Genomic DNA, 26473 nt, shown 5'->3' on the forward strand with positions numbered 1-26473 from the left:
CAAGATGTGAGCATGCGCAGTATACGCCGTGAACTATAATACGACGTGATTGCCACCATATAAAGTAGCTAATCCAACTAAACTTTATTTTAAATGGTGTAATAAGAAGTGTAGGAGAAACGGAGGCTAATGCCTGTAGTATTGTGACGATGTATTTTAACTTGTGAATGGTGTATGTGTAGATAAAATACGAAACGTTTAGTTTTTGCGAGATAAATTAGACAAACTAAGTAGCATAGCTAGCTAGCCACCTAGCTAATGTCAGTGTAAAGCACGTTGACAGATGCTGGTTATGGAGGCTGTAATCTGACAGTAGCTGACTATCATAGCTGTCCACTGGTTGCAACATGGGACGAAAGAAACAGGGAAAGTTTGTGCGCCCCTCTGACAACAAGGGTAAAGAAAAAAGGCATAAAATGAAGGGGAAATCCTTAGAGGCCTTTACAGAAGACATGCACACTGCTTTTGAAGGTAATAATGAATTGACTATTTATAATTCAAAATGATGCTTTACTGTAATGTGCTTGCTTAATATTTTACATGTGGGCTACATGACCAAGATTTAACAAAGTGCAATAGTTGTCTAGTCTAAAATGCTAAATTACAAATGTTCAGGATTGTTATGATTTGAAACAATGTTGGCTGTTCATGTTCTGTGCAAATATGCTAATTTAAAATATGAAAGCACACAGTCTCTGTTGTCTTATGCCATAGTATAATATAATATCTAATACGTCATTGAGGAAAAGGTGCAATAATAAAAAACCCCTGAAGTATAAGTACCTTGTAGCTCACGCTCACATCATAATGTACACTTTGTCTTCTGTCACTGTGTTTCAGCAAGTCTTCACCTAGAGAAGGGAGCAGAGGCCCCTCTGGTGAAACTGCCTTGTCCACTTGCCATGTGGGAGTTGGGTCACTGTGATCCCAAACGTTGTACTGGTAGAAAGTTGGCACGCAAGGGCTTCGTACGCAACCTGCGCCTCAATCAGAGATTTAATGGACTCATACTGAGTCCTATGGGCACAAAGTATGTGACCCCAGCAGACAGGTGTGCATTTTAAAAATGATTATAACACATCATGATGTAAACACATATCATAGTTAATCTTTTGTTTTAGATTGATCAATAAATAATTTTATCTATAAAGTTTGATTTTAAGATTTCTGATCAGCATAATGAAATTAAACAAAGACACCAAGCCTTGTTATTTCTTTTTAAATGTGTAGACCCAACTTGTACATTTTCATTGTTAGTTATTTTATATTTTTTATAGCATACTTAAAAGGTTAATAGCATAACAAATCTTTTTTTATTTAATGAATCTTTATTATTGTGCTCAAATGACAATATTTTTGTGATAAACTAAAACGTTTTGTATGGTCCTTTATGCACAGAGAGATTGTGGCTCGAAGTGGGTTAGCAGTGATCGATTGTTCGTGGGCTAAACTGGAGGAGACTCCCTTCAATAAGATGGTTGGAACATATCCCAGGTTACTGCCATACCTCGTAGCTGCAAACCCCGTCAACTACGGCAAGCCTTGCAAGTTATCCTGTGTCGAGGCTTTTGCTGCCACATTCTGCATTGTTGGTAAGGCATTAGCTTTAATTATTATGTACTGTATTGTCTTTCTTACTGTATCCTGTTACAAGTTGCAGTGAAACTCAAACAAACTGTATCTGATTTTGCAGGTTTTGAAGAACTAGCATTGCTCTTGTTGAGAAAATTCAAGTGGGGGCCAGTGTTCCTCGATCTCAATAAAGTTCTGCTGGACCGCTATGCTGCATGCCAGTCAGAGGAAGAGCTGCTTTCAGTCGAAAAGGACTATCTCACAACTAAACCAGAGGAGGAGGAGTTTGGTAAAATGGGGGGGGAGACTAATAAACTGGAGTCCCATCCAGTGTTTTCCCTACATATTTGTGTAGCAGAGGTGGTTTGGGGTTATTTGGGTTTTAGTCCCAACATCTGTCCTTATTTTAGTCTTGGTTTGACTGTACAACTTCTAGCCTTAAAATAGTTCATAGCTATTAAACTTTATTATGGTGAATGGCTAGATCTGCATTTTTAGGAAAACTGGACTAAAATGTAATAACTGTATTTATTTCATAATTACTCCAACACTGTTTTTTTCAACTTTTCTTTGGTGACTAACTACAGCTGAATTATTGTTGGTCTCATACATAAACTTGTGATGTGAAAATCATAGTTCTTAAGGCTTTTAAGATATATGAATTACTTATGATGTATGATAATATAATTCATCAAAGATTTAAGAACACTTTTGATATCCGACCCATAATTCTAGGCAGCTTCCTCCAAATTTTTAAACACTGATTTAAACGTTTCTTGCATCGTTTCCTAAACTAATGATCAATAATTAGACAGTTGCTGTTTTGCTTTACTTTGTTGTTTTGATTGATTCAGTTGAAACGCTGAACAAGTCAGAGATGTGGGCAGTGATTCAGAACTCTGTAACCAGGCTAATTGTTTCCAGCATGTCTGGAAAATTGCCCCATACTCAGAGAAGGATGCATTTTGCCGAGTTATGACCTCTATTGTTAAAGCAATGTTCTTCTTGTCTAAAGCTATTCATCTATCTTGTTCACAGATCCATTTGATGTTAATTCAGGAGTAGAATGTGGGAATCTCAACAGACGTGTCTGGTAAGCATTTAAATCAAAATGTATAACCTCTTTTAGAGTGAGTTCATCCGTCAGATGTTTATTTGCAAACCTTGTAGTGATGCAAACGATGATAAATGAATTATAAGTACTGATCCAGTCATTTAACGGACTATCAATATGTCACTTTAAACTACTTTTTAACTTGCTTCAGCTAAAATTCAACAACTAATAAGCCAATATTGCTTGGAAATTACCAAAACATATCTGTACATTCCCGGTTTGTTCACCATGGCCATGGTTACTAAGTTCTTCAAACTCTCATTTTTGTATTTAGTGCACCTGAAGAAGAAGAAGAAGATGATGATGATGATTCTAGTGACGATACGGACACCTCAGAGGATAACGAAAATGAAGCAGAGGATAACGAAGATGAAGCAGAGAATAACGAAGATGAAGCAGAGGATAACGAAGATGAAGCAGAGGATGAAGCAGAGGATGACGAAACGGAAGGCAACAATGAGCCAAAAGCAGTGTCTCATCATCATGACGAGGAAGAAACTGTTTCCAAGTCATCACTATAAAGCATATTTCAACTATGGATTTTTAATGTTACTACAAGGACTGGCAAAAACCTTTTTCAACAATGATGACTCATACATAATCTGAAGGCTATTTTGGGCTATCCAGTTTTGTACAAGTATCAAATAAAAAGAAATGTATAAAATAAATGGTATGTTTGTTTTCATATAAGCATAGACAAAATAAGTATTTGCAACCATTCAGTTTAAGGTGTTAATTGGGATACGTGGTGGTCACAGTTTTAGTTACACATGGTTTGATGGATAAATGCAGACTTGTGGGCTTCTACGCAAAAGTTGAAGCAGCCTGTGGAGTTAAAATGGTATAAAATACCTGTAGATAAAATTAATCATGCAAAGATAGTTTGTAGTCGACGTTAACTGCGGGTTTTCAAGAGCAACAGCTGCTGCCGTCCGACTCTATCTCTATCAGTAAGATGAAGTTCAGTAGGTTGTAAATGTGGCGAGGGGGGCGGACACAGCGGGACTCTCCTCTGCTGTCCTGCGGTAACATTGTTGTGGAACGACGTCACAGCTCGAAAATGAAGGCGCAGAGGCAGCCATTACTGGAGCTTCTCTAATTATTTTATTCCAAATAAATACTCGTGGAAAACTCCCATGGCAAGAGCTACAAGTCAGCTGGTAAGTGTTGCAACTTTAACACGAATAACAGTTCGAAGCCGGTACTCAAAATGTACAGTGTGGCGGCTGTTTGACAACAAATAGTTACGTCGGGCCTTCATTTGAAGAGCGGTGCTAGCCGCAAAAGATCGTTTAACGTTACGACTCACTAGCAACGTTAGCTCGCTAATGTTGGCTAACAACACCAAATGTTTGCTACGTTAATCGGGGTTGTCCAACACCTGGCTTGGTCCAGTATTAAAGGTTCCTCGAATTATTCGGTGTTTGTTTATCGTTTACTAATGTTTGCTGTTAGATTTATAGGATGTATGACCATTTCCCCTTGGTCAGTAACGTTATCTGTTGGCTGACGTTAGCTAAACATGTTCGCGCTTTCGAACGATGCTCCTGCTAGCTAACAAGCTAACATTAGCTTTATTGCGATCCACCTTTGGTTAGAAGATAGTTAGCTTTTTAAGGTTAACGTTTTGTTGATCGTTTGTCAACCCATTAACTTTCAAATTCCGATATTAATGTCGGCTCACTAAATTTGAACATGACTAAGTAACGTTATGTGAAAAAGGCATGAGGTTTTGAAGTTACTTGTGTTACCTGGTTTGCTAACGTTAGCTAATTGACTGGCTGTTAGCGTTAAGTTTATAACTCGCTGTCAGTGATGGCCGGCATTATTTGACAAGGCAGCAAGAGCTAACGATAGCTTGCTAGCAGGCGTTAGTTAGCAAGGAAAGTTCGCACAGGCCTGTTGTTACCCGAGTACCCAGGGTTAGGTTAACGTTAGCTGACATTTTACATCAACCATTGCATGATTGACCAATAGTAATGGGTCAGTAGATAGTTATACGACCGGTTGGCAACCATACAGTCAAGTCCGGATAAGGCAGCTAAATGGCCACACCTTGGTTTTGAATGAGAAGAAGCTAGGCCAACTGAAGTAACTAACGTTAACTGAGTTGTTGGCTGAACAACATTCAGCACTGAGCGTTACAGTAGTTAAGTAAGTTAAAAATAACCAACATTGGTGCAAGCACCAAACAGTTTACTGGAAAGCACAACCTGTCGCTGTATGTTATTTTCTTCAACAATCATTTGGTGGGTTTCTTGTCAGTGTTTGTTTTTGCATTAGTTGCCATGTCAGTTTTCACATGAAGCAATAACTTTGAAATAGTTTAAACAACTTTAACACTGGAGAGTGGGACCACCAGGCTCAGAAGCGACCTCTCCAATGGTCGGTGCATGCCCTTATCAACTCTAGACTTTGTTCCTCAAGTGAAATTGTATATTTAAGTTATGGTATTGTCACAAGAGTTTCAGGTGCAGTACATTTTAAAGGGCAACCTTAGAAAGTGGGTTTTCTCTATATGATCCAGATCCTCTAAACCCTATTTCTTGTGTAATACACATTTGCTGGACTAATTTAGGTAGATGCTTGTTTTGCTGGACATTATCTTATGTTCATTACACAGTCTGCAGGACCAGAAAGTGCAACACATTGTATATATTAATTTGGGCTGGGTAATATAAATCTCTTTGTTATTGTGTTTCACTGTTGTCTCATCCTATTTAGGGGATTTCAGAAAATGAGTTATTATGCACTATACACAAGCAATTGCAAAATCCGTTTTCTCACAAATGGGGAAAATGCTTTAAATTTCCAGTTCAAATGACCGTTCAAAGTGCTGTACAGCAAAACATGACCTTTTCCATAAACAGATATTCTTAATGAAAATTGATATCGGAGGCATTTCATACTGTTTTTTATAATTTTATGCCCAGCATTCATATGTCTGCTAGATGTGGTTGACTTAAAATTGCAAGCATATCAACTTTTAGTCACAATGAAGGGTTTATTAATGCGTTTTCAGTAGTAGTTTTTTGGGTTCATTAAAAGGTGTTTTGGATGAGGTCTTCCATATTTCTCAATAGAATATGCACGATTTAAACCACACGTGGAACAAGAACTACAACTGCATCATCCTGCTGACTGATATATTCTCAATGTTCCCTCTCCTGTTCCAGTATGATGTTGTGCCCATTCAGCCCAGCGTTGTCATCTGTTCCTGCTCGCATCCATCAATGGTAAGAAATCACCCTGACTCCTGCTCGCCACTTGCTATCCCAGGCGCAAGCAGTAACCACTGTCCCAGCATGGAGGGCTCAGCCTCAGAGGCCCGTGCTGTAGGAGCGTCTGCCAGCAACCAGGGCTCAGTCCTCCGCACACAGCCGGCTGTCCAGGCCCCTCAGCCTCGCAAGAAGAAGCCAGAGGACTTCAGATTTGGCAAAATACTGGGAGAGGGCTCCTTCTCCACGGTATGTAACTCACATTCCACTTAGCTTTTGAATTATAGCTGGGTAGATGTTGCTACATGCTAGCATTCTTTTGATTAATATCCTTGGATGAGTCATCCTCAGTTCATTTAAGGGGAATTGACAAAACAGGCTCTTAAGAGTTACAAGATTTTCTCCCCAAGTCTGACAAGAAACTAACAAGCCATGTTATGTTTTGTTTGTTGTCCTTTTATCCTAAGGTTGTCCTGGCAAGAGAGCAGATAACAGCGAAAGAATATGCAAGTAAGTTATGCACCATCTTTTGGTGAATGACACTTTACTATCAAGATGGAAAAGTTGCCAGGTGTTGTTTTTACTGTTGTATCCTGACTTTTTCTTTTCTCTCCTCCAGTTAAGATTTTAGAGAAACGCCATATTATGAAGGAGAACAAAGCCCAGTACGTGAAAAGAGAAAGGGATTTGATGTCAAATCTAGATCATCCGTTCTTCGTCAAGCTGTACTTCACATTTCAAGATGATGAGAAGTTGTGTATCCTTTTAAGAAGTTTGTCAAAGCATGTGGTATAATAAAAATGTACCTTTTGTTTTTGTCAAAGAAATCTTAGATATTTGTTTTTAAAAATTGTTTTCCAGTAATCATATTCGTCCTTAACTAGCTTTTCTTAGATTTTGGTCTCAGCTACGCTAAGAATGGAGAGCTCCTGAAATACATTCGCAAAATTGGTTCTTTTGATGAGACCTGTACTAGATTCTACTCTGCTGAAATAGTTTGCGCTCTAGAATACTTACACAATAAGGGGATAATTCACAGGTGAGACTTTCTGTTTTGTTTTTATCCTTTTTTGTTGTATCAATTTCAAACCATGTTATGTGTTTGTTTGCCTTTCAAGTTACAACTGGTTTGTCCAATTTCAGAGATCTGAAACCAGAGAATATTCTTCTGAGTGAAGAGATGCACATCCAGATAACAGATTTTGGGACGGCAAAACAGTTATCATCAGACAGTAAACAAGGTATAACCACAATCCTAATTTTACTTGTACTTCTCATTGTAAAATCTTCAACTGTTTCTGTGACATGAATGTACTTTTTTGAGAGCAGTAAGAAGGTATTAATGTCATCTTTTTCTTTTTACCATTTGCATCGTTTGGCAGCGAGAGCAAACTCCTTTGTCGGAACAGCACAGTATGTGTCTCCAGAGCTGCTAACAGAGAAATCCGCTTGCAAGAGGTATGAAGTTTGATGCACTTATTTTATGTTTGTCAAATAAGGGTGAAATCTCATTTTAAACTTCATTCCTCTATTTGTTTTCCTTTTTTAGCTCTGACCTCTGGGCCTTGGGATGTATTATCTATCAGCTGGTGGCTGGTTTACCACCGTTCAGAGCTGGGTAAGTACTAAGAGGATGTTGTTGTCACAGCCCAGTTAATTGTCTTTATTCCCTGCTTCAATAATGAGCCCTCATGTTGTATTGCTATATTAACCATTCAAGTTTACTGTTAAATGTTATTTTAAATGGAGAAAATGCTAGGCGTGGCAACAACCTCGCCCCAGTAATATTACTTTAGCGAACAACATTTCCCTAACGGTCTCTTCTCTTGTTCTTTTTCCTCTTGTGTTTCATTCGTTGTAGAAATGAGTACCTAATATTCCAGAAGATAATAAAGCTGGAGTATGAATTCCCAGAGAAATTCTTCCCCAAAGCCAAGGACCTCGTCAAACAGCTTTTGGTAGGTCATCAAGAACCATGACTCATGTACTGATATCTGTGGGGATATTCATTTTGCATATATGGTGGTCAGCTGGTGTTGGTTATTTACAGGGCCGTGTTTTTCTTGTGACTGCAAACACATGTTGTATCTGTTCCTGTTTTACTCAGTCACTTGACCCTTCCAAGCGGATTGGGTGTGAAGAGATGGGAGGGTACGACCCTTTGAGGCAGCACCCCTTCTTCGACATCATCTCCTGGAGTGACCTACACCTACAGACGCCCCCCAAGCTCACCCCCTACCTGCCAGCCATGTCTGAGGATGATGAGGACTGCTATGGAAACGTAAGATATTTGATTATGGTCCAGGTCTGCCATTGTTTTTGGTCCGTTCTTTGCTTGTTCATGGGAAACTGTAGGTGTGATGCCTGGTTGTGAAAGCGATTCACTCAAACCCTTAACAAACCACAAATCTTCAGCCAAAAATCACTTTCTCAATTTTTATTTTTTGCAATCTCAGTACGATGACCTCCTGAGCCAGTTCAGCAACATGCAGGTGGCCCAGTCCAGCTCATCACACTCCCTGTCGCCACATGAATCCACGCCCCCTCAGAGGTCCAGCAGCAACATTGAGCAGTACATCCACGACCTGGACAATAACTCTTTTGAGTTGGACCTGCAGTTCACTGAAGAAGAGAAGCAGCTATTGTTGGACAAACAGACCACTGGAAACCCCTGGTAAACCTCCGACCTGTTAATCTGTATGAGAATGCTGTTCATTGTTTTATTTAAATATAAATCATTCTTGGATGAAAGTCTTGCTCGTGTACTAGAAATGTGGAACAAAGGGAAATTGTAATGTTGATTTGTTGAAGGAAAATGGATGTTTAAGTGAAAGGAAGTGGGTGTCAGTAATCTGTTGCTTATTTACACAGGCACCAGTTTGTGGAGAATAACCTGATCCTGAAGATGGGCCCAGTAGATAAACGAAAGGTGTGTGTGAATTCTATGCAATATAATTGAGTTTTTTCTATAATGCATATTTACTGTATTGTTTTATATGTATTATATTAATGTTTTAAGGTAAACCTTCTTATAGTTGAAGAGTTTTCTGCCAGATAGATTATATAGTAGCTGTGTTTTGTAGTAAAAATGTAAACAGGTTTTCTAGTTAAGGTTGCATCAGCATAAATGAAGTCACTTCCCATGGTATTGCTCTGACTGCTTGCACATAGGAAGAAGGGGGGGGAATTCCCTGCTGTGCTGAGGAAAGTCTCATTGGCTTCATAGCCCCCTCTGTTGGTGAACTAATGCCTCGAGACATTCCATTTCAGGGTCTGTTTGCTAGACGGAGACAGCTGCTTCTCACTGAAGGACCACACCTGTACTACGTGGATCCTGTAAACAAGGTCCTCAAAGGGGAGATTCCTTGGTCCCTAGAACTACGCCCTGAGGCCAAGAACTTCAAAACCTTCTTTGTTCATACGGTAAATGGCTATTTATTTCTGATGTCCATCCAGTGTATTTCCCCCCCTGTAGCATGTTGATGTTGCCCACTGATAAGAATTTCTCCTCATGTTGTTGACTTTTTGTAATAGTTTTATTCTATTTTCTGTGTGCAGCCTAACCGAACATACTATTTGATGGACCCCAGCGGAAATGCTGACAGATGGTGCAAGAAGATCCAGGAAGTGTGGAGAAAGATCTATCAAAGGCACCAGAACCCTGGCCTATAGGAGCACAGTTCTTCCTGTGGCCACTCCTCTTTTAGCTCTGAGGCCAATCACTGAGCAGAGTAACACCCTCTTTAGTGCCCTTCATCACCGCAATGTAAACAAACTCTTAGAGACGCTGGCATCTAGACCTTGTTTGTTTTCCTGAGTAGAACCATGGGAAAAATACAACTTTGGATTCAGGGTTGCTTTGCTTGTTCTTTGTGCTCTCTGTGAGGCTTCTATTGCATTTTTCCATGTATGGATGATAAGACTGCCACCATGCACATCTGCTTTTTGTACATTCTGCAGGGGGGGGAAGAGAAGGGCAAGCTTGTCCTGTAGAGTGACACAAGCTTGGGTACCGCTAGGACTATCTCAAACGCAAGGACTGGTTTCCTGCTTCAATGATACCATAACACAAAATCTAGCTTTTTGTGAACCAGAGCCTATCCTGATATCTTAATTCAACCATATCCTAATCCTACATCGTACGTGCAAGCTGTAGTCAGGCCCCACTTCTAGAGCATATACTCCATAGTTGTAACCGATACTGTAAGCTGATTCAGTCTCACACGTTTACCAAACTCAAATCCTATATATATTTTTGTCAGAGCCCAAATGTTCCCATGGTATTTGAGTTGTTTTTTTAGTCTCTTGGTACTTGCTTATTGCAGTCCAATTAAGGTCTCGAAGTAACAAAGCAGAGTGCCGGTCTGCAGTGAGACATGGGTCTGAATCAGTCTCTGTATATGTGTGAGCCTTCCATAGCCGTTACTGAGGATGTATTGCTAACAGGGGGCGGGTAAACATGCCACTAGCTTGTACTTCCTAATCATAACTTGCTTATCTTTCCTGCATGGCCAGTTTTGTAGCTCAGCCTTGTCCGCTTCTCTCTCCCAGGGCACTGGAGATATAGTTTATTCAAGTTTAAAGGTGGGTATTTTTGACTGCATTGGCAACCATAGCGAATATTATTGGATGATTTGGCTGTTCTGTACCATTCACTGGCTATTTCTTTGTGGTGTGAATTCTTCAACTTCTTTTTCGGTGGGATAGTCGGCTCATCTTCAGTACGTCCTATTGAAAACTAAATCGTATGTGCTGACCACCCCATGCTGAACAGAAAACCTTCATCAACAGTGATACATACACATACTATCATTCTCTGAAGCAATCACAGTAAAGCTGTTGTCCCTGGACAAGATGGCAGAACTGCCTCATCGGGCTCATTGGCCCATCTTGTTTTTGTTTTCATTCGGCCTTTTTTGTTTTTCTTCTGACGTTTGGCCCAATAGAAATTAAAGCGTTTGATTTAACTTGTGCTCTTGTTTTAGCAATATGTATTTTCATAATGCTTTTAATTTTTGACATATTACCTTAAGGTCCTTTCCAAAGGTCCTCTTCCTTCAGCTGAGTCTGTGTGTGCAGTGTGTGACTGGAGTATAGGTGAATAGGACCCTCTGGCCCTGGGGCCCGGGGCTCGATGTGGTTGGATGTCAGTTAAAAGATATCTATCTGATCCAAATAACCGATGAAATTGCTGTATCTGTCTATAAAGTTGAGGAAGCGCTAGAGAAGTGTTTCGCTCTAGTTAGAAAAATTGTTTGAATCAAGTCGATGGCAGTCGGTTACATTGTGTATGGAATACTCTACCTGGCTTGTAACTGACTAGAACTGTGATGTACAGATGATGTATTATTAAAATCTGAAGCAAGTAATGCAATGATATTAGGATACAGTTTTTGTATTTTTATTCTTGTATAAGGTTATTTGATGGCTATTGTTTAGCCTCTAGTTCATTCTGTGTTATTTAAATTCTAATATATGAATCATATTTGGATTGAAGTCATGTTCAGGGGCCATGTTGTGTATGTATTGAGATGTAAAGCCTTTGAATGTGAATAATTATTGTAAACTATAATATTTTACAGCTTTTTTCTTACTATATCATACATTTTCTATTTGCTCAGTGATTTAATCATATTCTGATAATTTAATGAATCTGTTCATTCTCTCTCTGATTATTTGTGCGCTAGGTCAGTAGATGTTGAATGATGAATTTTCCACTTAATGCTTGGTAGTCCAGTAATTAAAGCATGTAGGGATTTAGGCATACAAATAAAGCCATGTGTCCTGTCTTCTGTTAACAACCACAGTAATGACACAGTGAAAGCAGCAGCATTCAGTGGCAATGGCATCTCACATTTTTGCAGCATGTAAATAAAGTACCGGCCCATTATCAGTGTTTTTGTGTCGTGAAAATTACTTTAATTAAATGCATTACATTTATTGCAATCAACCCGGAGAGAAAACCTAGAGCTGTTTGGTTTTGAATATGCTTTCTTTTCTTTCACAGACATTTGAATAGGGTGTTGACATTTCCATACGCTATGACATTTCCAGCCTGTCAGTATGAAGAGGAGGACCTCTTGTCTCTGGAAAATATATGCAAGTGTCTGTCCGGGTTTGGTAGGAGTGGCTGAGGCGCTGGCAGCCCTGTTTTGCATGAATCGTGGACTCTCCAAGTTTTAGTGGCTGCAGTTGAGATATTTCCTGTCAGCCGCACACAGCCGAGGCGAGGGCGGAGGAGACGAGGAGAGGGATGGCAGAGAACAGCTCCGAGACAAGCAGCTCCGTTCACCGGAGATGTTTGGCCCATTCTTCGGCAGAGAGAAACAGTTCAGCCGGTGTCGGGGTATCAAAATGGATTCGGCTAAACGTCGGGGGAACGTATTTTTTAACAACGAGACAGACGCTGTGTCGAGATCCAAAATCATTTCTGTACAGACTGAGCCAAGCTGACCCCGAGCTCGACTCCGACAAGGTACATGCTAAGCTAGTCAGCTAGCACTGTAGTTAGGAGCGCTAACTTATTTATTCCACTAAAATAGTTAATATTTACTGTATTTTTTAAGCCGTTTGGGTGGGTGACTTCTCCTATGAACTTGTTCAACCAGACCTACAGCTTTGTGAAAATCAGTGTTTATTCATACTTGGTGCTAACTCGATTTTTGACTGGCTAGCATTAGCACGCTAAGCTAGCTAGATTCCGACAGTCACCACATGACATACGATCTTTCTGCTAGCCTGTGTGTAGCTTCATTGTGTCTTTATCAAGATGATTTGCTACGTCTTGCAGTTATCTAAATGTGTCTTTTAAAAGCAAAAGCTTACGGTTTTAATTGTTTTCATAGCTTTTCCAGTGAAAACCTTTAAGTCGCCCAGTAGTTGTAAACTTTCCCCATCTGAGGCCGTTGCATTGCGTTGCACTCATCGAGGTGTGTGTGGTGTCAAATAGTGACAGCAACCTCATTTTTCTCAAACACTACTGTCTCACATTTGCTGTAGATAGTGTAAAACGATTATGTGTATGACTGTAGATACTGTAATATGTAATCTGAACTTTAATCGACTTTAACAGTCAAATAAGTGCAAAAAATTGCAGCATTTAGTTATTCCAATAGCCAAAATCTCAAACATTTACATTTTACATCACTGGTATTGATACACTATGTATTTGTTTTTGTACTGTCTACACGCGTTAGTGCTATAATTAACTTCCCAAACGATCTACACATATCAGACTTTATTGCTCGATCAATGTGTGTTTCCCTCCCTCTCTTTGAGTTGGTCTGTGACTTGGCTCTGTTTGCTCTGCAGTAATCAGCCCCTGTGCTGGTGGTGAGGCTCCCCTAATGAGCACATAAGTCATTGCCAAGTGGGGGTGAGGTGCTGCTGACAACAGAGAGCTGGGGATGAAGTCACTCATCTGCCTGAATGGCCTCAATGCTCCAGAAGCAGGCTTCTCTCTGTTTGTCCATCTGCCGGTTTTACCAGCACTGTGTGTGCTTTAAGGCCCCCTGGCACTGTCAAACACAATGTATTAGTGTCTGTACACATAGTGTAATGTGCTCTGCTTTTCATCGTTCATTTTACTGCCCCATTATTCATTGTTTTCATCTACTTGCACATTTTAATCTTCACCCCTGCCCTGCTTTTTATACTAAGCTGAGGCCGTGGCTCATCTCCTATTTTCATGCAAATATCTTAATCTCTGAATAATCAGCTTGCCTTTTTGTCCGTTTATCCTCCCATGAGCAACGGATCAGTCCATCTCAATCCCCTTGTCTTAAGTGTGTATCAGACTCTCAAGCCATTACCTCTCTCCTGCAGGCAGTCTCATTTAAGATAGCTTCCAGTAACGGACAGGTTATTATTAGATATTATTTCACTTACTTCTTTGTCTCATACTATTTGCGTTGACATGATTGTATCTTTTCTGCAACTGAGCCAAGAAGGCCATGTTTTTTTGCATCACTCAACCCTGCACGTGAACAGGAAGCCCGGCAGAGAAATGGATCAGTAAAGAGCTCTGTTTTTTGGGCGAATGCAGTATTGTTTTTTTTTACCAGCCAAGAAAATGTGTGGTTCAGTATTCAGTCACGCAGGCTGACGTGCTTCAGCAGGACTCTTGAGGAGAACTGCATTATTCATGTTGTTGACTGGAGCCTGTTTTGCACATTGGGGTAGATCAGAGAGGAAGTGCTGTCACATGCACGGCCATAACACAAATAGTCTTGTATTTATAAATATTCTTTTCAAATGATTTAATCCTAGAAGTGACATGCTACTCATTGCTGTCAAAAAAGAAAGAGGGGATATTATTACTATGTTTGTTAGACGTATGTCACTAATTGCTGCTGCAACATCATAATCAGGGATTGTCTTCAAAATTGTCAATTGTCCAATCAATGAGCTGGGACTTTCACATCAATACGCATCCATCCCTTTGGCAGACTGCTGCTCTCGAACGACTCCGCTCAGGACCACTCAAGTAGAGACCCAGCCTTCTAGCTTCGAGAGCTGCATCAATTTTTCAAGCACCCCCATCACAAAGGATTCGTGTTCCTTCAGCTTCTTATTCTTTTCATATTTATATCCATTTGCTGCACGAAGATGTTCTCTGCGGCATTGTGTGAAATATGGCCGCATTTAATGCCGTATTCAGCGTGTATGTCATGCCTGAGCACACTGTGGGAGGCAACGTAAATATTTAACCGTGATATCTGGGGCTCGTCTATTATTACTATTGGCTTTATTTGTCTGAGGCGACTTTGTTCACATAAAGCCAGTCGCCTAGAACTGATCATAGCTTTGTGTTTCAGTAAATTAAAATGTTGTTGTGTGGGATTTTTATTCCGCACCAAAGTCAAATCAATGAGAATAATCATTTCACTTTCTGCCTCTTTTTTTCTTTTGCAATGCACATTTCTCATTCTGCCAGGAGAAAGCTCCAGGAAGCAGTGATTTCCTGGCTTGCCAGCTTAGCCGTGGAGCTACTTAAAAGCCTCTCGTCGTGACAGAAAAGCTTTTAGGGGACTTTTTTAAAAGGAGCTGTTCGTCTACTGCCTGCAGCACGGCTCCGTCATAGCTTGTTCTGCAAAACTGATGGTGTTGCCTTGCAGAATTGAAAATCGTAGAAAAAAGGGAGAAGTTCCTCCTAGCCTTGGTGAAAGGTTAAACTCTCAATTAAATACTTATAAATATGAGATGGTGTTACATAATACAGCCTTGATAGGATGTGTGTATTATTTAAAAGATGAAGGCCTCTTTGACTATGCCATTACTGTTTGTACTCCAGAGGGACTCCTGGCTCCTACTCTACAAGGATCAGACTTCCACTTGGCTAAGTAGCTACAGTCATGTGACTCAGAAGATCTACTGCAACATCTTTAAGCGCGTTTCTGCAGTGGGCTTATACTCACAGCTCCACTGCAGTAAAGCAGTTTGATGATGCTTTTATACCTGGTCTTTTTCTTATTCCTTTTATGGTTCCTGATAACACCCGGTAGTTAGAAGTCTATATGACATTTAGTGGTGACTATACAAACACCTGTCTGGCTTGAATTGGTGCATTGTTTCATGCAAAGGTTTGGTGTACACCCATGTTGTTCTCCAAAGCAAACATGCAGCGACTTGTTTATTTTTGTTGAATTAAGGGTTGACTTTCAGTGTTAATGTGTCTGCAGAAAGCCCTATTGGACATCACGTACTTAAGGGGTGGGTAGCCATGTTATTTCCTGTGGGAGGATGCGTATCGTGTGTAGGAGAAGCACGATAAGGTTAATACTCTACACTTCCCTTTGCTGTGAAGCCTACCCTTCTAATTAGCTTTTTGTTTACCTTCATTTAAATGTATCTTCAGTGTGAATCCAGTCGTGCTCTGACTAGGCTCTTATTTCTGTTTGTACGGAAGGCTTTGCACTTTCAATATTTTTGCATGACCAAACCACAAAAAAACACGTAGCATGCCTAACCTACACCGAACTGACCTATTTCTGGTAGTTACTGTAGGCGGTGTTGACACTTATCAGTGTATTTGTTGATCTGGTGTCCTTAAGCGGTTGGCTTTCTCACACGTAGCTCTAGCATTTTTAGTTTTATATATAAAAGGGTATGAATAAAGATATAGTGTCCGTCAAGATGGGTTGTTGTTGCTTTTCACTTAATATTCATAGATGATGAGCTAGTTTTGGTAATCATCACAATCATATTATTGCACAGAGACGGTGAACGTTCTGAATATAATTCAATAAATGTCTTCCTAATACCCTCTCTGTTCCTGCCCGTCTGCAGTACATCCCAACAGCCCTCCTGTCCCCTCGCTATCCTCTGATTGTTTCCCCGTGCTCCCAGCCTGGGCCCCCAGAGACACAGCCTTTTTGTTTTTAATTAAAGACACTGTCCCCTTTGTGTACATGTGCCCTCATATCAGAGCCCCCGTAATCATCTCTCTCTCTGAAGTGGGTCACTTTCACCCCAATCCCCTCCCATAGATGCATGTGCAACCAGAGGAACTGGCAACACGCTCGTCAGCACAACAGGCCAGGAAGCAGATGGTTTACAGAAGTGAAGAGTACACATATGGTAGCTTTGAGTGTTTGATCAGTGGGAGTGTTTTGAGGCAGTATACAAAAGTTTATTTGTATAGTGCGACCAGCCTTTTTTTTTTACAGCTGACATTTTGACTTGTCATAGTAGGATGGGCGCAGGTGTAGCTACTAACATTACTGATGGCTTTGTTATTCGGGTGTCCCAGTATGACAGTGAGCCAGCATGCACAGTACCAGGAACCCTGACAACTAAACGGCTAAATGCAGTTCTGCTGTAATTAATTTTGTTTACACCGGTGCTTTTCCTTCTGTGGCATTTCAAAATGTCTTCAGAGAATAACTTTTCAGGCCCACATCAGCCATTGGTTCAAAACCATCACAAGTGTAATAGATCCAGACGAGAACAACTTCCTTAAATAACACAATCAACCTGTTGGTGTTTGTTTACTGGATATATGGTGGTGTAGAAGGGAATTGAGAGGAGACAGCCCTAACGATTGGGCTTTACATACAGAATGAGAATGTATGAATGTGGCGAGTTGTGCAGTTTGGGCCTTGTCTGTTTCCTCCACACAGGGCCCACTGGTGCTTATGCTTAGGCTTCAGTGACTGTGGAAATGTAAGGAACTGACACGGGGTAATAAGACCAGAATAGAGCTCTATTGGGCTCCAGTGGGATATTTTTGCATTGGAAAGGAGGTCAACCAGCCAGGAGGGTTCAGTTTCATTACAAAAGAAAATGCACTGGGACCTTTCCTCATTATTGGAGAGATTAATGGGTTTTCAGTGGAATCCATCTCTGGGCTAGTAGAGACGAGGTAACCATGAATGTGCACATGTCCTTCTTTGTAGACGTGGCTGTGTTTTTAGTTTGGTTTGCAGTGTATGACAATATTGCACATCCAGCAAATGCTGCTAATTTGCCTCTATTTGCTCCTGAAGCCAAATTAGCAGCATTTGAGAATTGGCACAAAATCAGCTCAAGGCCAGTCCTCCGTGCTGAGAGTTTTACTAAATGTCATGCACGCTTGACTCACTAAATGTCACATCGTATTAAACAACTTTTAGTAATAAACTGGTGTTTGCTGCATATGTGTTGGACCAACTATGTAACAGACCAGACTAGGCTAATTGTCAGTTTTAAACAAGGTGCTTTCTCCTGGTCCCCTTGGTGGATTCAGCCTGCTGTTCCAAATCTTTTTATGTTCTGCTCTAATTGTTTAAGCCTCCTCGTCCCCCACGAGAGAAAGACGGTCTAATCACAGTACTTACAGAAATAGGGGAATACCCAGCGGTTATGAAGAAATCGGGATCAAACCCAAGGCCTGTGGGAATAATGAAGTGATATCCCAAAGCTGTCGTACGCATGTGGCTCATGTCCTCTCAACCCCTGTAGAGATTATCAGCATCGGAGCTGACCTCATAATTCTCATCCCTTGAGTTTTAATCGCTGTTGCCTGGGTCTTTCCCCACGGATTCATTTCTCGACGCCTGCTCGTTGATTTGTCTCTTCTTCACTTCCCTTCCCTCTGTGCACCCTGTGCTAGATGCATTGCATTCAATTTGCTATCGGTGGTTCTTCTAAGTGCAAGTTTGACCAGAAACGAGCATGTTTCCTAAATGTTGAAATGTTTCCTCTAATCAAAAACGCTGACATTGAATACAGTGTTGTTCTATTATCCTCATCCTCCTTCTTTTCTGCTTTTCAGGATGAAACCGGTGCCTATCTCATAGACCGAGACCCCACATACTTTGGGCCAGTGCTTAACTACTTGAGGCATGGCAAACTGGTGCTCAACAGGGACCTGGCAGAGGAAGGTAGATGAACTTTAAGAAATGTTTTCCAAATCAAAATACAGTTTTCTGTAGCACAATAAGCAAATGCTTTTGAGTTGTGTAGTTTTTCCCATTTCAATGCCTGAATATCCTTAAAAACTTAAAGTTTGATGCTCTTTAATTATTATAAAAGAAATACTTGTATTATTATGGTATTATATTATATTTTTTTCAGTGGAATAAAATGGGCTTTAATTGACAATAATATTGTGTTTCACAAATTATTTCTGGGTCAATATATCGTCCTACAACTGTAGTTATCGTGACTAATTGATTGTTGTAAAAAGGTCATTTGATGGCAATGATTGCAAAGAAAGAAAGGCAATCCATCTGAGCTGTCCTCCACATCTCAGCTTTATCAGAACGCACGTGCAATACAAGGAATTTGATTGGTCAAAGAAGTATAGATTCTACCACATGTGAGTTTTAGTAGTAGCAGGATAAGTGTGCATTAAAAGCTTAATTGTTTCTTATTAACTGTTTTAGGTGTGCTAGAAGAAGCCGAATTCTACAACATCACATCATTAATAAAGCTCATCAAGGACAAGATCAGGGAACGTGACTGTAAAACATCACAGGTACACGAAGTTCTACTCCAATAGATTTCTCCATAAATGTGGCACAACTGTCCCGTTCATTTTGTGTTCTCTCTCCCCCCCCCCCCCCCCCTTTCCATCCCACTTCTCTCATGCGTTTGTCCTCCTCAGATTCCAGTGAAGCATGTGTACCGGGTGCTGCAGTGCCAGGAGGAGGAGCTGACACAGATGGTGTCCACCATGTCTGACGGCTGGAAGTTTGAACAGGTAAATCTCTCCCTGCAGGGTCGACGGCAGCGATCCTCCTTCCATGTGCTTCACCCACCCCGCTATGCTCACATTGACCCAGAAAGTCCAATCCTCAATATTGGAAATGGCTACTCACATCTTTCTCAATGTCCGCATACATGATCCGGACATCCCTTCTGTGCTCTGATTGGTTGTTGCAGCTTGTCAGTATAGGTTACGGGCGAGCCCACCAGTCAGAGTTTCTGCTGATTGTGTCAAGGGAGGTGAAGGGAGAGGAGTCTGCTTTGCCAAACAACAGCGGAGAGGTGTGTCTAACAAATTTCTGTCCACGGGCTGGTCACTGCATGGTCCCCTATGTTGTCCATACACACCCCAGTGGCCATTGTTTGTCCCAAGTAGACACGTAGCTGTTGGTCATTTTCTTTTTTGTTGTTGCTTCTTTTCAGTGTTCATTTGTACTGCTTGCTCACCAGTGAGGCTAAAGAGAACATGACACCTTTTTCTTCTTGTCTGTGGTTCCGTTTTATTATGCGTTTTTCTTTTCATACTGCATTCACAGTTGTTAAGCCTGTCAACAGCTCTCCGTGTTCTGCTTTGATATAGCCACTTGGCTGTTTTGGGGGTGCTGTGCTGTAATATAGTGCTGGTTGTTTAGAGGTGACATGTTGTTTTACCTTTTGCAGCAGGTAATCTACCTTGTAATTTAAAATGATTCAAACATGAAGGGTGAACAGTCCTAGTTTACACGAGTTGCTGCTCAGCTGCAGATAATATTTCTAATGAGAAACCACTGGCTTGGGTGTTGGCGTGTGTATTATGTGTGAATGAATCTCTCTGAAACGAGGAATCACTGGATCTCCCATTAGAGCTGAAATCTCTAATCTCCTTACAAAGGTCAGATGGAAAACTCCTAGAAACACTCCTTATGCAAAGCTTAACGCTCCGTCATTAGCGCAGGAGAGTCTTTTGGGGAGATGAGATTTAATGACCTACTGCTGCTTTAAGACTGCATTAATATAGACAATTTGTTGAAGTGTATTTTACCCAGAAAGTCTTTAGGATTTAGTGCCTGTCGAGTCTTTAGCAGCGTGACGAGTGGACTCCATGGTAGGTAGTTGAGATTATTTGGTCTTTCTTTGCTGCGTTGATGCCTAATGTGAGAGAGATTGCTTAACAACAAGTCTCCGGCTGCAGTGGCTAATGAGGCGATGCGTGTCTGAACATGCACACCTGGGTACAGACGGTATACATGTAGCCTGCAGTGTACACACACACACTTAACATTCAGCAGTTATTCTTTTCTCATGTTTTTTTCAAGGTGTGCATGAAGTTTGTTTATTAAGATCTTAACAATGTTGTCCCTTTTTTTTTTTTTTCTCCTCTTGTGTCACTTTTTGTGTATGTTATTCAACCTGACATGACTTGGAACAGGAACTTTAGAAATAGCCATCCTTATTGCATTTAAAGAGGCCATATGTGGGATTTTCTCAGACCAATTCTTTCCTGACTGACACATTCGATGCTCGAAGGAAAAGGCCACCTGCTGTTACAAGCCGGGGATTCAGTGACGCTTTAATTTGGGTTGCTAAAGAGTTTAGTCGTTAAGAGATAAAGTCATAGACTGCAGCTCATAGTACTGACAGTTTTGATTGTAAGTAATGGCAGTTGAGACACTGGAGAAAATCCTGCCCACGTGGTCTTTGTCATGGTGCTACGGACATTTAAATGAGTCACAGAGCTAAAACATGGAGCGGGTTGTACTGATGGCTACGAGCTGCTATACTGTCACTTTCAACACTCGATTACGTCCATTTATTTCCAACTCGTCCCTTTGAACAAGCCTGGTCCTATCAAGTCATATCCACCGTTCACTCATCGTTGTTCAGCCATCGTGTTTGCTCCCTGTGTTCGAGTCCCTGCGCTTGTATTCAATAACTATCTGCTGGTTCTCTTTTTTTCGGTCTGTGAGGTTTCTCGTGCCGTTTCTTTTATTTATCGTTCCCTTATTTTTGTGGACCACCAATTTTTATTTCTGTGTAACTGCCCATGAATGTGTTTTTTGGATTTCTATGCTGGCATTTCTGCAGGTCCTGAAAACACTGTTTGCATTGCACTTTTATAAATGTTAAAACTCACACATTTTAATGTACCCTTTAGCTCTTGAAATGAGCTTTTTGAAGCCACTATCTTCTCTTTGTTTACATCCTGGGTTTAAACTCACTAACGACCTTTTATGTGCCATGCCCACTGTACAAACAAACTTTAAAGTTTTATACTCCTACTCGGATAAGTTTTGAATTAACTGTTTCAAGCTCCAATTTGAGTTGCATGACCCTGTGCTCCTTGATTGATTGTCAACCTCCTTTTACGTTACTTTAAAAGTCTCCCTGTCTCGTTGTTTTCCCACCATGAGCAACCCAGTTTTCTGCCACTTCATCTCAGGCTAAATGTTCCTCTGTGCTCTGCTCTCGTGTCTCTCTAGCTGGTCAGCATCGGCTCCTCTTACAACTACGGAAACGAAGACCAATCCGAGTTCCTGTGCGTCGTCTCCAAGGAGCTGCACAATCAATCATACGGGACAAACAGTGAGCCCAGTGAGAAGGCGAAGGTAAGTGTGTGTGTGTGTGTGTGTGTGTGTGTGTGTGTGTGTATGTGTGTGCAAACCTCTGTGAATGATGGCCTGTGCTGGATGTTTTCAATGCATCACATTTATGAACATGCCACCAAGGGACTGAAAGCACCTCTAGTTTATTGATGAGATCGCTCTATGAAGGAGAACATTGTGAATATTCAGTTAAAAAACCCGCCTGTAAAACCACAAGTGATGTTCAGTTAAAACCTTTTTAAGAAGTCGGAATAACATTTTAAATGATTTAAGATCAGCAGCCAACCAGTAAAAAGTAATAAGACATTCAAAACTATTTTAAAAAGTAAGAATAATATAGATTAAATCCAACAAACAAAGGTAGGCCTGTCAAACTGTTGTTTTATTATAATCAGTGACATTTAACTTTCTTATTATTTTCTATGTTGGATCTACTCATTTTTTCAAAATCCTTAATAGGTCAATTTAATTTATTTGTGCCGCAGTATCGTACCGTTGTACTATATCGGCCAATGTTGATCCCACCTGACAAGTGTTCCCGCTTTATGAGCAGATTATTCTGGCACGCTTTATTTTCCTCACTTGTGCAGGCGTTTCCTTTGTTCTTAGTTCCAGCTGAGGTTGTCTCCTCAAGCTTTCCTTAAAATGATCCCTTAAGTATTTAAACTTCTTATGAAAACAACTTAAGGAACTGCTTTTTAATCTCTTTCAAGGCGGTAAATGTCTTAACTAATAAAATATTTGAAGGGATTCTGTGCAACAGCCTTAAGTATGTCCTTCAGCACCTCAGAGAGAACTTAAGTTGTGCAACTAGCCACAGGTGCGAACACAGTTTTAGAGTTTTAGAGTATGTGGTACGATGTATTTCTTTCTCATTCTATAATTTGTTTTGGTCCCTGCAGATCCTTCAGGAAAGGGGTTCCCGGATGTGAAGAGGACTCAGTATTATGAGCTCCAGGTGTTATGATGCTAACATATCATCTTTGTAGAAGAACTTTGGCACAATGGAGAGTTGGAGAAGGAGGGGGGGGTGTGCATTTATTTTGTTGTTTTCCCTCCATTTCTGTTTTTATTTCTTGATGTAAATAAGTCTGTTTACTGACAAGTTGTGCCTGTACATTTAAACTGGACCTTTTTTTTGAATTAGCGGCAAGTTTTTTCTTCTGTTTTTTAATTGAGAGTAAGGAATTTGCAATCTACAAATGTTTTATGCTATAAAATATGGCCATCATCACATAAGGCCAATGATTCACTCAGGGTCATCTATTGAGTCAATTCTTATAAGGGTCTTGTGAGGGATCAGTGTGGTCTTCATAGCTGCAAAGTATCAAACTCAAAATCATTGTTCAGAGATGTTCAGAAGGGAATTGTGCATTTATTTAGCGCATGTTAAAGAGTTAGGCTATTAAATGTGAAATTCACCCCCGAAAAACAAATCGATAAATAATCTTTCAACAGTTAAACTGAGGATCTCCGCTTTACAACACATTTGAAACATTATTATCAACGCAATACGTCAGTGATTTGATACTGTAGGTAAAGGGGCATTAGGTTATTTATCACTTGCAGAGCTTTTATTGGTGATGAGGAAGTGACCTGTAACTAACACAAATATGAAAGCCCCATTTTCACATCGACTAAATAAGATAGTTTTAGAGATGCAGCAGAATATCTGTCTAAATGTTGCAAGATGCTACTTAATTGATCTTTAATGCTTGAAAAGTAAACGTGTGTAGCGGCACCATGTACTCTTATCTTGCAATCTTCGTAACACACCCACGAATATGGCCAGTGATGTGCTGTGGGATTAAATAATTATGTTCTTTCAGGAAGTCCCCCTGTACCTGTAGTCTAAGGATAAAACTTACACATTTAACCACACACATTCATTCAAATGAGTTTCAAAGTAAGATTTCTGCTGCTTCTGCAAACGTGGACTTTTAGGTGTGTGTGTGTGTGTGTGTGTGTGAGAGTGTGTGAGAAGAAGTGAAATTACTCTATAAATGTTGTAAAGTGCAAACTTATATCAAGTTTAACCTGCCAGACATTTTTTTCCTTAACTCCTCATCTTCATATTTTTAAAGTTAACTGCCAAAATAGTCAAAGGTGTTTTTAAAATGTGAGTTCTGTGAGGAAAAACATCCATCCTTCTCCCCACGGACTTCTGAGATGTTCCCTAACTAGTTAATTGTGTGTGTGTGTGTGTGTGTGAGGGGACATGTTTGATTTAAGATCTTTTTTTTGTTTTTTTGAGGCGAAGTATTTGTGGTGCGGGAGGTTTGGGGACTGGAACTGCTCGAAGGCGGTGGTGAAGGACTTTCTGTTCATATCCAGAGGATTTTGTTTTGATGTAAATAATCCAAATTCAATATTAATATTTAACTCTTAAAAAAAACAAAAAACTGCACGTTTTGTACACTGTGTATAGAAAACACAACTTGGAACAGAAGTTGTTTATACTGGATCTTAAAAACAAAAAGAGAATCTTGACTGTTGACTTCTGTTTTGCATTGTTTGTACAGGACTTTAGAGATTTCTGAGTTAGAGTGAAACGGCTGATGCTGAACATGGTGTCTTTCACTGAGAACATGCCTGGAACATGTTTTGATAACTAATAACAAAGCTATACTTGGCTGGCTATGAAGTTGACTGTTACATTTAAAAAACAAAACAAAAAAAAAACTAATGTATTTTTCCTGCATTGTGATTCTTCTAAGCATTTTGAATTGTGTAGATTTCGTACACAGCATTACAAGCACCACAGTGGGGAAAAACAACACTGTGCACATTGCTTACAAGCCTGTAATGTTGTTAATGTAAATACTGCATTTTAGAACACTTTTTTTATTTTATAGAAAGTTGTTTTCAGGTTTGACGTGTGGTTTTGATAGGTTGGATATTTCATTCACAAATAATCATTTAGTGTTGCCTTTTTCCCCAATGACCAAAATCCAATGTCTTATGTGTATTGTACACATTGATCTTAGTGTCAGGGATGAGTAAACTTTTCTTAATGCTGGCACACTTTGTACATATAGACTTGTTAACTACACACAAACCTCCATTTACTCACATGTACACTTATACACTTGACTAAAACAACTTTTATATTGTCGGGGAAACAAGTATGGATGCATGTTTTTGATATAGATATACACACAAACACACACACAAGGGCTTTTAAAGTGCAACATTTGACATCTGCAAAGAGGTTCAATCGAAGTAGAGTGGATTTCCTGCCAGAGCTAGGCTATGTTTACATTTGCTATAGTATTCTGAAGCCTTCCAATTATGTACTGTCTTGCACTCCCTCACACACGTTAACATTCGTCTGACTTGTGTGACTGCACCAATGGCAACTAGCACTCCACGCAAGCTGATGTTCACACAGACGTGCTGACTGATAACATCCACTTCTGACAGCCTATGCTTGAGCGTTGCAGACAATCTTGCTTTCCACCCTCTCTGATGGCAGAGACACTCACTTTTAATAGGATTAAACTTGCCTGCGTAGGCTCAGAGCAAAGGTGTATTTGGGTCTTTTGAGACTTTTCTTTTTTTCTGCAATGAGATTTAAATTGTTTTTTTGTGTTTGGTTTGCTTGGTTCAGTTGTAACTTCATTTGATATACCCTGGTCTGAGGTGTTTTACCCCTCTACTTTAGCAGCTACATTTTAATGCCCTTCAGCAGCAGGTCGTCTGGCAATGATAATCATTTCATGTGATGGACAAACTTATCAAATCTGTAGCCTAATACTTATAAGTGCCCAGTTTGTTTTGCATTCAAGTCATAAGCCACAGACCACTGTAATGCATGATTGAAGATGATCACACTTGTAATCAGAGGGAATGAATGTGTCATTTTTCCTCAATCTAGCAATTGCATCGATGAATAAGGTTCTCATATCACTACATAGATCACTATTCTATATGATCTTATGCAATGTTAAACATGTACAAACTAAGTATGAGGTTAAGGGGATAGATCTATATGGTCTTGCATAAGGAAAACCCAATAAAATATTGTCATTCATAACGTTACCTGTGTGTACATTCTTTTTTTCTCCTCAGATATTTAACCTATGGCTCTGCCAGTGTACATAATTGTTTTTAAATGTTCAGTTATACACAATAGTACACATGATTATTAGTACATGACAGTTTCCTTACATCTGTTGATACTGTAGCAATAAATTAACAAGTCATAACAAATCCTAATGTTTGGTTAATAGCGACCTCTTGTGTCTGTTCCCCAAAACACGTTGATGTGGCTTAGCTGCCTGGAAACATGCCTGTTTGTTTTGTAGACTATTCTTTTTTTATTTTATTTTTTTTACACATAAATATAAAACGGTGTTGGAAAATGTTTTTCTTACATAAAAATCTAATTCAGTTTAATCCACACTATTTAGTAATTGTACACATTAGGCTGTTTGGTTTGTCTAATGTAGTCGTTTGGGTTAACGGTCTTTAGTCTGGGCAAAGATGTTATATAAGTGAAGATGGAAATCCACCTTGTGTTTGACTGGGACATCGCGCCTGGGCACATTCATGGTGTTTGAAATATAATAAATACTTTTTATAGCTAGCAGGGATATCGTGTATATTAAAAGTGAGACTTTTGCTTGTTTTATTTTCTGGAAGATGAAACGTTACGACAGTGGCACAGCGCATGAGCGAAGAGCAACAGCCAAAGATGATCTTCCCCAGCGACTTAAAGATGCTTGTGATACATTCTGTGCTGGAAACTAATAAACAAATAACCAGATATAAAAATATTACTGCTAAATCATCGGTAG

The 26473-nt window shown here is 40.0% G+C and overlaps 3 protein-coding genes across 5 annotated transcripts; all 3 read left to right on the forward strand.

The window, feature by feature from the left end:
- The first annotated feature begins 11 nt into the window (after positions 1–11).
- On the forward strand, positions 12–3354 carry tsr3 (TSR3 ribosome maturation factor). Its single transcript, XM_029455803.1, has 6 exons — positions 12–471; positions 841–1051; positions 1399–1592; positions 1694–1861; positions 2611–2665; positions 2961–3354. The coding sequence occupies exons 1-6, from the start codon at positions 348–350 to the stop codon at positions 3205–3207; spliced, it is 999 nt and encodes a 332-aa protein (XP_029311663.1). The 5' UTR covers positions 12–347; the 3' UTR covers positions 3208–3354.
- A 293-nt stretch (positions 3355–3647) lies between these two features.
- On the forward strand, positions 3648–11800 carry pdpk1b (3-phosphoinositide dependent protein kinase 1b). 2 transcript variants are annotated; one of them, XR_003834110.1, is made up of 15 exons: positions 3648–3846; positions 5863–6153; positions 6372–6414; positions 6524–6661; positions 6799–6943; positions 7048–7145; positions 7287–7362; positions 7454–7522; positions 7766–7862; positions 8012–8185; positions 8361–8578; positions 8776–8833; positions 9175–9327; positions 9463–10488; positions 10612–11800. XR_003834110.1 is itself a non-coding variant. In XM_029455798.1 (14 exons), the coding sequence occupies exons 1-14, from the start codon at positions 3823–3825 to the stop codon at positions 9574–9576; spliced, it is 1698 nt and encodes a 565-aa protein (XP_029311658.1). In that variant the 5' UTR covers positions 3648–3822; the 3' UTR covers positions 9577–11800. The 2 variants fall into 2 exon arrangements, 1 of the variants encoding a protein (XP_029311658.1); XM_029455798.1 differs by having other exon boundaries at positions 9463–11800.
- On the forward strand, positions 10877–25715 carry kctd5b (potassium channel tetramerization domain containing 5b). 2 transcript variants are annotated; one of them, XM_029455806.1, is made up of 8 exons: positions 10877–10882; positions 12126–12379; positions 18158–18266; positions 18771–18862; positions 18992–19087; positions 19270–19374; positions 21552–21677; positions 22577–25715. In XM_029455806.1, exons 2-8 carry the CDS (start codon positions 12158–12160, stop codon positions 22604–22606), a joined length of 780 nt encoding a protein of 259 aa, XP_029311666.1. In that variant the 5' UTR covers positions 10877–10882; positions 12126–12157; the 3' UTR covers positions 22607–25715. The 2 variants fall into 2 exon arrangements, with proteins under 2 accessions (XP_029311666.1, XP_029311667.1); XM_029455807.1 differs by lacking the exon at positions 19270–19374.
- Positions 25716–26473: the final 758 nt, after the last annotated feature.

Source organism: Cottoperca gobio, chromosome 19, assembly GCF_900634415.1.
Source record: "Cottoperca gobio chromosome 19, fCotGob3.1, whole genome shotgun sequence".
In the NCBI taxonomy this organism is placed as follows: domain Eukaryota; kingdom Metazoa; phylum Chordata; class Actinopteri; order Perciformes; family Bovichtidae; genus Cottoperca; species Cottoperca gobio.

Excerpts from the sequence above, each read along its gene's own strand:
- tsr3 (XM_029455803.1), top strand. The coding sequence starts at position 348 with ATGGGACGAAAGAAACAGGGAAAGTTTGTGCGCCCCTCTGACAACAAG. Across the intron at positions 472-840 it reads CATGCACACTGCTTTTGAAG|CAAGTCTTCACCTAGAGAAG; the intron begins GTAATAATGAAT and ends ACTGTGTTTCAG. Across the intron at positions 1,052-1,398 it reads TATGTGACCCCAGCAGACAG|AGAGATTGTGGCTCGAAGTG; the intron begins GTGTGCATTTTA and ends CTTTATGCACAG.
- pdpk1b (XM_029455798.1), top strand. The coding sequence starts at position 3,823 with ATGGCAAGAGCTACAAGTCAGCTG. Across the intron at positions 6,662-6,798 it reads TCAAGATGATGAGAAGTTGT|ATTTTGGTCTCAGCTACGCT; the intron begins GTATCCTTTTAA and ends AGCTTTTCTTAG. Across the intron at positions 8,186-8,360 it reads ATGAGGACTGCTATGGAAAC|TACGATGACCTCCTGAGCCA; the intron begins GTAAGATATTTG and ends TTGCAATCTCAG.
- kctd5b (XM_029455806.1), top strand. The coding sequence starts at position 12,158 with ATGGCAGAGAACAGCTCCGAGACAAGCAGCTCCGTTCACCGGAGATGT. Across the intron at positions 19,088-19,269 it reads ACGGCTGGAAGTTTGAACAG|CTTGTCAGTATAGGTTACGG; the intron begins GTAAATCTCTCC and ends TGGTTGTTGCAG. Across the intron at positions 19,375-21,551 it reads TGCCAAACAACAGCGGAGAG|CTGGTCAGCATCGGCTCCTC; the intron begins GTGTGTCTAACA and ends GTGTCTCTCTAG.